This window comes from Phalacrocorax carbo, assembly GCF_963921805.1.
Source record: "Phalacrocorax carbo chromosome 31 unlocalized genomic scaffold, bPhaCar2.1 SUPER_31_unloc_1, whole genome shotgun sequence".
Classification (NCBI taxonomy): Eukaryota; Metazoa; Chordata; class Aves; order Suliformes; family Phalacrocoracidae; genus Phalacrocorax; species Phalacrocorax carbo.
Window position 1 is genome coordinate 298,942 of NW_026990239.1, and position 11,661 is coordinate 310,602.

The 11,661-nt window shown below is 65.3% G+C and overlaps 2 protein-coding genes and 1 long non-coding RNA gene across 3 annotated transcripts; all 3 read right to left on the minus strand.

The window, feature by feature from the left end:
- Positions 1-3,324: 3,324 nt before the first annotated feature.
- On the minus strand, positions 3,325-4,826 carry LOC135310771 (latent-transforming growth factor beta-binding protein 4-like). Its single transcript, XM_064439732.1, has 3 exons — positions 4,681-4,826; positions 4,432-4,584; positions 3,325-3,800 (listed from the first exon to the last, which is right to left on the minus strand). Exons 2-3 carry the CDS (start codon positions 4,463-4,465, stop codon positions 3,325-3,327), a joined length of 510 nt encoding a protein of 169 aa, XP_064295802.1. The 5' UTR covers positions 4,466-4,584; positions 4,681-4,826.
- A 983-nt stretch (positions 4,827-5,809) lies between these two features.
- LOC135310777 (uncharacterized) lies at positions 5,810-7,442 on the minus strand. The gene is made up of 4 exons (XR_010370803.1): positions 7,335-7,442; positions 6,933-7,232; positions 6,029-6,097; positions 5,810-5,933 (listed from the first exon to the last, which is right to left on the minus strand). It is a non-coding gene; the product is annotated as an uncharacterized LOC135310777 (long non-coding RNA).
- Positions 7,443-9,569: 2,127 nt separating this feature from the next.
- LOC135310772 (protein YIF1B-B-like) lies at positions 9,570-11,369 on the minus strand. The gene is made up of 6 exons (XM_064439734.1): positions 10,971-11,369; positions 10,580-10,658; positions 10,424-10,481; positions 10,135-10,290; positions 9,952-10,045; positions 9,570-9,852 (listed from the first exon to the last, which is right to left on the minus strand). The coding sequence occupies exons 1-6, from the start codon at positions 11,367-11,369 to the stop codon at positions 9,697-9,699; spliced, it is 942 nt and encodes a 313-aa protein (XP_064295804.1). The 3' UTR covers positions 9,570-9,696.
- Between the last annotated feature and the right edge of the window lie 292 nt (positions 11,370-11,661).

Sequence of the window (11,661 nt, forward strand, 5' to 3'; positions counted from 1 at the left end):
CCTGTCCAAACAGATTAGGGGACTCAGTGAACCCTTGGGGGAGCACCGTCCATCTTAATTGCTGTCTACGGCCTGTCTCTATGTCTTCCCATTCAAAGGCAAAATAATCACGGCATTCTTCTGCCAGTGGACAGGCCCAAAAGGCATCCTTTAAATCAATCACACTATACCAGGAGTTATGGGGTCCTAGCTTGCTTAGCAGTGTGTATGGATTTGCTACTACAGGGAACCGGGTGATAGTTCTTTTGTTTATTTCCCTTAAATCATGTACGAGCCGATATTTCCCATTTGGCTTTCTCACAGGCAAAATGGGAGTGTTAAAGGGTGACATACAAGGCTCTAAGATTCCTTGTGCTAACAATCGATCAATTTCTGGCTTTAATCCTCTCCGTCCTTCTAGGGAGATGGGATATTGCCTTACCCTCACAGGTATGTGGGGTTCGGAAATTTGAATTTTAATCGGTGGGATTTCCAGTTTACTTATTGTGTCCGGAGAGTACCAGGCATCGGGGTTAATTTGTTTTTGATCATCCACGGTCAAAGGATAAGCAGACACCGTTAGCTCTTGATTTTTTACTTTAATTTCTAATTGCAATTCAACAATTAAATCCCGTCCTAACAGATTAAATTCTGCTTCAGGGACGAGCAAGAGTTCACCCATTCCAAATTTATTTTCAGTTTCGAACACTACATTTTTGATTTTGCTTACTTTAAAGGGTTCTCCTTTTGCCCCAATTACTTGTACTTTTTCAGGGGAAACTTTACATCCCTCAGGTATTTGCCTAATAGTCGATTTCTCAGCCCCAGTGTCTACTAAAAAGGTGAACTCTTGTTTATGGGGACCTATTTTTAATTTTATCAAGGGCTCATGATGACTCCGGTCCCCTAAGATATAGAGCCCCCGACTCTCCTATTCCGTTTTTAATATTTCCTCATCCCTGATCCTTTCTCTGCAATTCTTCTTTATATGTCCCTACTTTCCACAGTAAAAACAACATCTCTGTTCCTTCTTTACTACTACATTCCCTTGTTTCGCTCCAGCAGATCTGTGTTCACCAGTCTGCCCTTTGCGATCCTCTCTGACTGCTGCTACCATCATTTTTACTTGTCGCTTGCTGCTCTCTTCTTCCCGCCTTACGTAGACTTTCTGAGCTTCTCTCAATAATTCATCCAACCCTCTATTCTGCCAGTCTTCTAACTTTTCAATCTTCTTTCTGATATCTTCCCATGATTTTGCCACAAACGGAGTTTTGAGGAGCGCTTGCCCTAAAGGGTCGTCTGGATTTACCCCAGAGTACAGCTGAAGGGCTTTCCTCAGTCGTTCCAGCCACTCAGTAGGGCTCTCATTTTTCTTTTGCATTTCATTAAATGCTTTATTGATATTCTGGCCACGGGGTACTGCTTCTCTAATCCCTTGAATTACTAGAGTTCTCAGGTCCTGCATATGAGTTCTATGCACCGGATCCTGATTATCCCAATTAGGTCTTTGGAGTGGCCATTTAATATCTGCTTGGGGTCCCTGGGCATGCTGAGCATCCCACAGTTTCATTCCTGCTCGTCTGATCATATCTCTTTCCTCGGTAGTAAATAATTGACCAAGGATAGATTGCATCTCATCCCAAGTATAAAGGTTTGGTCCCAAAAATTGATCTAATCTTTCTGCCACTCCGAGTGGGTCCTCAATTAGGTTTCCCATCTCGGTTCTTTTAAAATCTCGTAGGTCAGCCGAGCTTAGGGGTACAGAAATATATCCAATCACAGGTTGGGGTCCCCCCATGGGCATTTCCCTTAGAGGATACATCTGAGCTGCCCCTTTTTGACTCCTAGTCATGCGTCTAGGAGGAGGGGGAGACCCTTGTTCCGATTCTGGTGGGGGGGTGGGCGCTCTGGGGACCTCTGGAGGGGCTGTGGGAGCAGGAGGAGGAATGTAAGGAGGGGGGGTTAGAAGGGTTTCATCTAACTCTTCCTTCTTTTTCTTTTGTTCAGTTTTTACTTCATTCAGTGGATAAAGTCTAGCTCTCGGTCTTTCTAGCCACGCTTCCGCATACTGACTCTCTTCCGGGTTAAGGGGTTTTTTATTGTTAACCCAGAGGTTTAATTGTTGTCTGACCCAATCCTCTTCTGACCCATAGACTGGCCAAACGACATCTTTAGAAATCTTCTTCCCTCCCCATATCCTAGTACAATATTCTATCATTTTCTGTTTATCTCTCCCTAGGGTTCCAGGGAAATATCTCCAATTGTCTAGGATATATGCCAGAGGGGTATTCTTAGGTACAGTGGGTACCCTTCCCATGGGAGTCGAAGGCTTGCTGCCCTTCGCCCCCATCTTCTGGAATATCCACAAACATACACTCACTCGTTCCCCTTGTTCCTGGCCCAGTCCCTCGCGGGAGATGGGAAACGCAGTACTTAAGGGTCCGCACTCGCCTGGTTCAATATAGCGAACCTCTCACTCGTTATATTCCAGGAAACCCAATCCCGCCCGAACGGCAAACCCGCGAACAAATTCGCCATATACTTACGCACCCTGCGTCTTCGTCCGGACTCCCGTGCACAGAATTTTTATGGGATTTTACCGGTTTCCCCTTTGCTCATCATTCTAGAATTTAGGTTCGTCGGTAAGGTTGAGGTAAGCTGTCGGTCGCGGGGCCGCGGATTGCCGCGGGGCGCCTCCCCGGAGGACAGAAGCTCACCGTTCCTTATCCGAGTCACGGCACCAAATTGTCATAAATTGAGACCACAATGGATCAGAATCCAATTAGAATTTTATTAATTGTAGCAAGTAGAATATGAGCAAATACAGCGCTGGACGGCAGGGGAGTCTGCGCTCCGCCAACTGCCGCACTGAGCAGTTCAAACAGTCTCTCTTTATACATCTTTACTTCCATGTTCAATGAGATAGTGGAGGTGCTCTTCGCATGCTTCAGTTGTTGTTAGGGGGTCGTTTCCTGCTTCCTGGTGAAATGGGGTTGCTTGTCCTATGTCTGTCGGTAAGTTTGGACATCTGATGGTTATCTTGCATAAGCACGCCTGGGAGGTATTCTTCGCATGCTTTACATTGAGCTTAACATAAGTCTTAATAAACAATACCTTAGTTCAGTTTCTCACACTGGGGGTGGGTCCGGGGGCGGGGGTCCGGGGGCGGGGGTCTCACCGACGCAGTCCAGCCGGGCGGGGTCCAGCCGATACCCCGCGTCGCAGTCGCAGGTGAAGCCGTCGGGCACCCGCACGCAGCGCCCGTGGTGGCACCCGCTGAGCACCCCGCACTCCTCCGCCCCCCCTGCGGCGGGGAGGGGGCGTCAGGGCGGGGGGTCGCCCCCTTCACCCCCCCCCCGCGCCCCGAAAACTCACCAGCATCCTCCTCCTCCTCCTCCTCCTCCTCCTCCTCCTCCTCCTCCTCCTCCTCCTCCTCCTCCTCCTCCTCGCTGAACCCCCCCATCCCGTGGGGTTGGTAGGACCAGGGGGAGCCGGGGTGGGGGTCGGGGGGCTCGTAGCGGGGTCCCCGGGGTCGGTGGGCGAGGGGGCGCCGGGGGTCCTCAAAATCCTCGCCTTCATAGCGGGGGGGGCGTAGAGAGCGTCCCCCCGGGGGTCGTAACCCCCCGCCAGCCCCCCGAAACCGTAAGGGTCGTAGTCGGAACGGAGAGCCGGGGGGGGCACGCGGGGCCCCCCGAAAACGTCAGGGCCGTAAGGGAGGCCGTAAGGGGGGGCGAAGTCGGGAGCGTATTCGTAGGAAGGGGGGGCGCGGGGGGGGCCGTAGCTGGGGGGGCGCAGCACGTTGCAGAGGAACTCGAAGTCATCTGGGGGGGGGGTAAAAGGAGAAGGTGGTTTTGGGGGACCCCCCCCCCGATGCAGGCTGCGGGGGGGATGGGGGTTCTCCATCACCTGGGACCCCCCCCCTCCAATAACCGGGGGGGGGCTACAAGGGAAAACTTCCCCCCCCATCCTTGTGGGGCTGTAGGGATGCAAAGGGGGCCCGTTATTGGGGGGCTACAAGGGGTCCCCCCATCACTGAGGGGCTACAAGGGGCCCCCCCCATCATTGAGGGGCTGTGGGGATACAGGGGGCCTCAATAATTGGGGGGGCTACGAGGGGTCCCCCCCATCATTGAGGGGATGTGGGGATACAGGGGGGCCTCAATAATTGGGGGGGCTACGAGGGGTCCCCCCCATCACTGAGGGGCTACAAGGGACCCCCCCCCATCATTGAGGGGCTGTGGGGATACAGGGGGGCCTCAATAATTGGGGGGGGCTACGAGGGGTCCCCCCCATCCTCACGCCCCCCATTCCCATGGGGTCAATGGGGCTGCAGGAAGGTCTCCCATCACAGAGCTGCTGGGCGGGGGGGGTCCCACACTGCAGGGAGGGGGATGCCACCCCGGCACCCACCAGTATGGGGGTGGGGGGGGTTCTGGGGTGCGGGGGGGGTCACCTGAGTGGCGGGCGGGGCAGAGGGCGCAGTCCATGCCCCAGGCCTGCCCGTACAGGCAGCAGCACTCGGTGTAGGTGACCTGCCTGTCCAGCCGGGGTCTGCCGCACACCAGGTCGACCCCCACCTCCTGCCAACACACCGCCTGCGCAGCATCTGTTTCGGGGGGGAGGGAGGGGGGCACAGTCAGGCCGGGTCCCACAGACACCCCCCCACCCCCCCCAAAGCCCACCCCGTGGGTGGCAGCCTCACCCCGGTGGGTGTCGTTGGCGACGCAGCGGCGCTGGGAGCCGTCCAGGACCAGGGGCGGGGGGCACGAGCAGTAGTAGGAGCCCACCGTGTTGACGCAGCGACCCCCCACGCAGGGCTCGGCATCCTCCGCCCCACACTCGTCGTTATCTGGGGGGCAGCGGTCAGGGGCAGGCAGGGGTCGGGGGGCAGGCAGGGGGTCGGGGGGCAGGCAGGGGTCGGGGGGCAGGCAGGGGCTCAGGGGCAGGCAGGGGCAGGCAGGGGCAGGCAGGGGCTCAGGGGCAGGCAGGGGCAGGCAGGGGCAGGCAGGGGCAGGCAGGGGCAGGCAGGGGCAGGCAGGGGCTCAGGGGCAGGCAGGGGCTCAGGGGCAGGCAGGGGCAGGCAGGGGCAGGCAGGGGCTCAGGGGCAGGCAGGGGCTCAGGGGCAGGCAGGGGCAGGCAGGGGCAGGCAGGGACAGGCAGGGGCAGGCAGGGGCTCAGGGGCAGGCAGGGGCTCAGGGGCAGGCAGGGGCTCAGGGGCAGGCAGGGACAGGCAGGGGCTCAGGGGCAGGCAGGGGCAGGCAGGGGCTCAGGGGCTCAGGGGCAGGCAGGGGCAGGCAGGGGCAGGCAGGGGCTCAGGGGCTCAGGGGCAGGCAGGGGCTCAGGGGCAGGCAGGGGCAGGCAGGGGCAGGCAGGGGCAGGCAGGGGCTCAGGGGCAGGCAGGGGCTCAGGGGCAGGCAGGGGCAGGCAGGGGCAGGCAGGGGCTCAGGGGCAGGCAGGGGCAGGCAGGGGCAGGCAGGGGCAGGCAGGGGCTCAGGGGCAGGCAGGGGCTCAGGGGCTGGCAGGGGCAGGCAGGGGCAGGCAGGGACAGGCAGGGGCAGGCAGGGACAGGCAGGGGCAGGCAGGGGCTCAGGGGCAGGCAGGGGCTCAGGGGCAGGCAGGGACAGGCAGGGGCTCAGGGGCAGGCAGGGGCAGGCAGGGGCTCAGGGGCTCAGGGGCAGGCAGGGGCAGGCAGGGGCAGGCAGGGGCAGGCAGGGGCTCAGGGGCAGGCAGGGGCTCAGGGGCAGGCAGGGGCAGGCAGGGGCAGGCAGGGGCAGGCAGGGGCAGGCAGGGGCAGGCAGGGGCAGGCAGGGGCAGGCAGGGGCTCACCCACGCACTGCAGGTGCTCCTGCTCGTAGTAGTAGCCGCTGGGGCAGTAGCAGCTGAAGCCGGGGGCGGCGTTGAGGCAAACCCCCCCCCGGCAGAGCTGGGGCCCGAAGAGCTGGCACTCGTCCACGTCTGGGGGCACGGGGGGCGTCAGGGGGGCCCCGCGGGACGGGGGGCCCCGGGGGGACCCCGGCGGGCGCGGGGGGGCCGCGGCGGGCAGCACTCACCTGCCGGCGAGCCCTGGGGACCCTCGGCGGTGCGGCCCTGCCCGTGCGGGCAGATGGCGAGGTGGGCCTCTGGGGTGGGGGGCGTCAGCGACGGGGGTCCTGCCGGGGCCCCCCCGAACCCTGCCGGCGGCCCCCGACCCCCGCCGTGCACCCCAAGCCATCAAGGGGCACCCCAAACCCTGCCGGGGCACCCTGACCCCTGCCCATGCACCCCATACCCTGCCCATGCACCCCATACCCTGCCGGGGGCCCCCGACCCCCGCCGTGCACCCCAAGCCATCAAGGGGCACCACGACCCCCGCCGTGCACCCCATACCCTTAATGGGCACCCCAAACCCTGCTGGGGCACCCTGACCCCTGCCCATGCACCCCATACCCTGCCGGGGGCCCCCGACCCCCGCCGTGCACCCCAAACCCTCTCGGGGCACCCTGACCCCCACTGTGCACCCCAATCCCCGCCCGAGCACCCCAATCCCCACCCGAGCACCCCAATCCCCGCCCAAGCACCCCAATCCCTGCCCGTGCCCCCCAATCCCTGCCCGAGCACCCTAAACCCTGCCCGTGACCCCCAACCCTGCCCGAGCACCCCAAACCCTGCCCGTACCCCCCAACCCTGCCCTAGCCCCCAACCCTGCCCGTGCCCTCCAATCCTGCCCGTGCCCCCCAACCCTGCCCAAGCACCCCCAACCCTGCCCGTGCCCCCCAATCCCGCCCGTGCCCCCCAACCCTGCCCAAGCACCCCAACCCTGCCCGTGCCCCCCAAACTCTCCCATGCACCCCCCAACCACGCCCGGGACCCCCCCCCAGCGCACCCATACATAGGGCCGAACCCCCCGGAGGCGCGGGGGCCGCCCCGCGGAGGGGCCGGCTGGGTGCGGGGCGGGGGCGCGGGGGGGTCCCGTACCGGTGCCGGGGGTCGGGCAGGGCCGCGCGGGGCAGTGGGTGCCCCACGCCCAGCCCAGGCTGCAGCAGCAGCGCTCCCGGCTGACGTTGGGTGCCAGCACCCCGCAAGCCCTGCTGAAGCAGGCGGCGCCTTCGGGGGGGGCCCGCGGCGGGCTTTGGGGGGCCGGGGGGGTCACGCATCGCCCCGGCACGGGGTCGAACTCGTCGCGGGTGTCGGGGCAGAGGCAGAGGAAGGAGCCTTCCACGTTCTCGCACCGTTCGGCCCCGCAGACGCCCCGCAGCGTCTCGCACTCGTCCACATCTCCAAAAACGCATCGGGGGTTTCTGTTAATTTTTTCTCTTTTTTGGGGGGCGGGGGCGGGATTTTGGGGGTCCCCCCCCGCCCCCCAGGACCCGCCCGCACCCACGCAGCCGTGGCCGTGGCGGGCGCTCTCGTAGCCGGGGTCGCAGACGCACTGGAAGGAGCCCGGCAGGTTGCGGCAGGCGGCGTGAGCCCCGCACAGCGTCCCGTTGGAGCGCTCGTCCGCGTCTGTGGGGCACAAACGGGGGGGGGGGTTGGGGAGGGGGGGGTCCCCCGGGGGTGACACACACGCCCCCCGCCCCCCCCGCAACACCCCAAATACCCGCAACACCCCGCCCCGGCGCGGGGCTCCGGGCTCTCTGCTCTGCTGTGCGATGGGGCAGTGGGGGTCTGCGCCCTCCGGCCCCCCCCCCGACCCACGGACACCCCGTGCCCCACGGACCCCCCGCGACCCATGGAACCCCTGCGCCCCACGGACCCCCCTGCGCCCCCCGGCCCCTCTGCGCCCCCCGGCTCCCCTGCACCCTCCAGCCCCTTTGAGCCCCCCGGCCACTCTGCGCCCCCCGGCTCCCCTGCGACCCTCGGCCCCCCGGCGACCCTTGGCCCCCTGTGCCCCAAGGATCCCCCTGCACCCCCAGGACCCCTCTGCACCCCCCAGCCCCTCTGCGCCCCCCGGCTCCCCTGCGACCCTCGGCCCCCCGGCGACCCTTGGCCCCCTGTGCCCCAAGGATCCCCCTGCACCCCCAGGACCCCCCTGCACCCCCCAGCCCCTTTGCGCCCCCCGGCTCCCCTGCGACCCTCGGCCCCCCGGCGACCCTTGGCCCCCTGTGCCCCAAGGACCCCCCTGCACCCCCCGGCCCCTCTGCGCCCCCCAGCCCCCCCTGCACCCCCCGGCCCCCCCTGCACCCCCCGGCCCCTCTGCGCCCCCCAGCCCCTCTGCGCCCCCCGGCCCCTCTGCGCCCCCCAGCCCCTTTGCGCCCCCCGGCTCCCCTGCGACCCTCGGCCCCCCGGCGACCCTTGGCCCCCTGTGCCCCCAGGACCCCCCTGCACCCCCCGGCCCCTCTGCGCCCCCCAGCCCCCCCTGCACCCCCCGGCCCCTCTGCGCCCCCCAGCCCCTCTGCGCCCCCCGGCCCCTCTGCGCCCCCCAGCCCCTTTGCGCCCCCCGGCTCCCCTGCGCCCCCCGGCCCCTCTGCGCCCCCCGGCCCCCCGGCCCCTTTGCGCACAGCGCAGGCGTGCAACCGCGGGCGTGCATCCTCGTGTGCAGGCGTGCAACGGTGTGCATGCATCATTGTGTGCAGGCGTGCAACCGCGGGCGTGCACCGTCGTGCGCAGGCGTGCAACCGCGGGCGTGCATCATTGTGTGCAACGATGTGCATGCACCTTCGTGTGCAGGTGTGCAACCGCGTGCATGCATCATTGTGTGCAGGCGTGCAACCATGTGCATGCATCGTCGTCTGCAGGCATGCACCATTGTGTGCATCGTCGTGTGCAGGTGTGCAACCGCGTGCGTGCATCGTTGCGTGCACACGTGCAATCACGTGCGTGCATCGTTGTGTGCAACTGTGTGCATGCATCATTGTGTGCAGGCGTGCAACCGCGTGCGTGCACCTTCGTGTGCAGGCGTGCAACCGCGTGCATGCACCTTCGTGTGCAGGTGTGCAACGGTGTGCGTGCACGCAACCATGTGCATGCATCATTGTGTGCAACGGTGTGCATGCACCTTTGTGTGCAGGCGTGCAACGGTGTGCGTGCACCTTCGTGTGCAGGCGTGCAACGGTGTGCATGCACCTTCGTGTGCAGGCGTGCAACGGTGTGCATGCACGCAACTGTGTGCATGCATCATTGTGTGCAGGCGTGCAACCGCGTGCGTGCACCGTCGCGTGCAGGCGTGCAACCGCGCGCGTGCATCATGGCATGCCGACACGCCGCGGCGCGTGCTTGCACCCCCACACGCACTCAGCCTTCCGTGCGACCACACGCGTGTGCACACCCCGCCCCGCCCCCACCCCCCTGCCCCAAACCCCCCCATACCTGGGCCTGGCCCCTCGCGGGGGGGCACGGTGGGGAGGGGGGCCAGCAGCCCCTGCGTGGGTCGTGGCGCCACAATGACCTCGGGGGCGGGGGGGCCTCTCGGGGACCGACGGTGGCCTCTCGGGGACCAGCGCCCCAATGGACTCTGCACCCCTAAACACAGCCGCTGTGACACTGGGGAGGGGCTCCCCGCTGTCCCACCCCCACCCCAAGTGGGGGCGTGCCCCCCCCCCAAAAAGTGGGGTAACACCCCCAAAAACGGGGTAATGCACCCCAAAAAAACAGGGTGCGGAGGCCAGGCATGCTCCCCGGGCAGCGTTTATTGAAGCAGCTGCGGGCAAAGGGAGGGTTGGGGAGGGGGGTAAAGGCGGGGGGGGTTTGGGGGGGTTTGGGGGGGGGTTTGGGGGAGCGGGGGGGGTTTGGGGGCCCCCCCTCACCTGAGCAGGTGGTAGGTGAGCCAGTACATGAGGAGGGGCTGGGCGGCGGCGATGGCCACGGTCAGGTACATCCGCAGCCGGTTTTTGGACCCTCGCACCAGCAACCCCTCGGCCACCACCTTCGAGAGCAGCTTCAGCCGCAGCGTCTTGATCTGGGGAGGGGGGACAGAAAAAAGGCGGTGAACCCCCCCCCCAAAAACCACACAGCCCCCCCCGCCCTTTTTTTCCCCCTTTTTCACTCTAGTTTTTACCATAAACACGAAAATGCTGAGGCAGCACCAGCTCAGCACCACGTAGTAAGCGCTGCGGCCGAAAACGAGCCCGGCGATGAGGCCCAGATTCATCCTGCCGGGAACAAGGGTGGGGGGATTATTGGGGTGCAAACCCCCCCCCTTTTTCTAACCCACCCCCCCTAAAAAAACCAACCCTCTCACCCCACATATTTGTAGCCAGCGAAGGCGATCAGGTCGATGGTGGTGAGGCTGGTGTTGACGGCGAGGAGGTAGAGGCTGAGGAGGATGGCCAGAACCTCCACGATGAGCCAGGCCAGCGCCGAGCTCGCCTGCAAGCCCAGGCTGTCGGGGGAGAACCTGGGGGGGGGCCGCGCCCCAAATTGGGTGGGGGGTGCCCCACAGCCTTGCCTGCACCCCCCACCCTTCGTTTTTAGGGTAGGGACCCGCCCCCCCCCCCCCGGCTGCCCCAGGGCGGGGAGAAGGGCCTGACCTGTTTTGGGTGCCCAGCACCAAGCAGGCGACGAGGATGTAGGTGATGAAGGCCATCGCTGCGGGGGGGGACACGGGGATGTCATTGGGGGGGGTCCCCCGGGGGGGAAATGGGGGGCTGGGGGGGGAAATGGGGGGCAACGGGGGCGGGACGTACTTGGGATGTAGAGATCGGGGGCGTTGACGTCGAAGCGGGGGGCGACGGGGGTGTCCTGCCGGTACCGCACCTGCCAGTCCTGGGGGGGGAGACACACTGTTAGGGACCCCCCACGCCCAACACCAGAGCCCCAGCCCCCCCAGTACTGCACCCCAAAACCCCCAAACCGGCCCCCCACGCCCCAATACTGCCCCCCCGACCCGCAATACCAGCCCCCCTACTCCAGTAGGAGCCCCCCAGGCTCCCATAGCACACCCCAAACCCCCAATACCGGCCCCCCCGACCCCCAAATCCCCAAAACCGGCCCCCCAGACCCCCACCCTCCAACCCCATAGAAGACCCCCGACACCGGACCCCCCCCCCCGCCCCCGATACCGGGGCCCCCCCTCACCTGATGCGCGAAGGGAAAGATGAGAATCCCCAGTTTCCTCCCCACGTACGCGGTGTCCACGGCGAAATAATACTTCAGCCGCCCCACGGGGATGAACCGGTCGAGCAACAGGCGGCGGAGAGTTAAAGGGCCGTGAGGGGTCCCGGTAACCGGCCACGGAGCCCCCCCGTGTCGCGTCCCCCCCCCACTCACGTTACGGTCCATGATGTCGCGGCCCTGGCTGGCCAAGCTGCTCCCGTAGGCCATGGCCAGGGACACCGGCTCGCCCAGGAAGGCCGCGGCCGGTGGGTCCCGGGAGGCGGCGGCGGCGGCCGGGGGAGCCCCGTAACCCCGGCCCGGTTGGGCCCCGCCGCCCCCCGCCGCGCTGGTATCACCGAAGAGAGGGTGCGGATCCGCCATACGAGGCGCCGTGGCCGGTAACCGGGCCCGAATGATTGGCAGGTAACGGGCAGGGGGGGGCTGCAACGGGGACGGGACGGGGCCGCTGCGCCCGCTCTTAGGCCGGCGTCGCCCGCCCGGCCTGGTGTTGCCATGGCGACGGAGGAGGCCCGGGCGGGGCCTGGTGTCATGGCCACGGGGACCGCGGTGTGCCCAGGGCCGCGGTGTGACAGCCATGGGGCTGGCTGTGGTGGCCATGGTGTCCCCAGGGTGTCCCCAGGGCCATGGTGTCACAGCCATGGGGCTGGCTGTG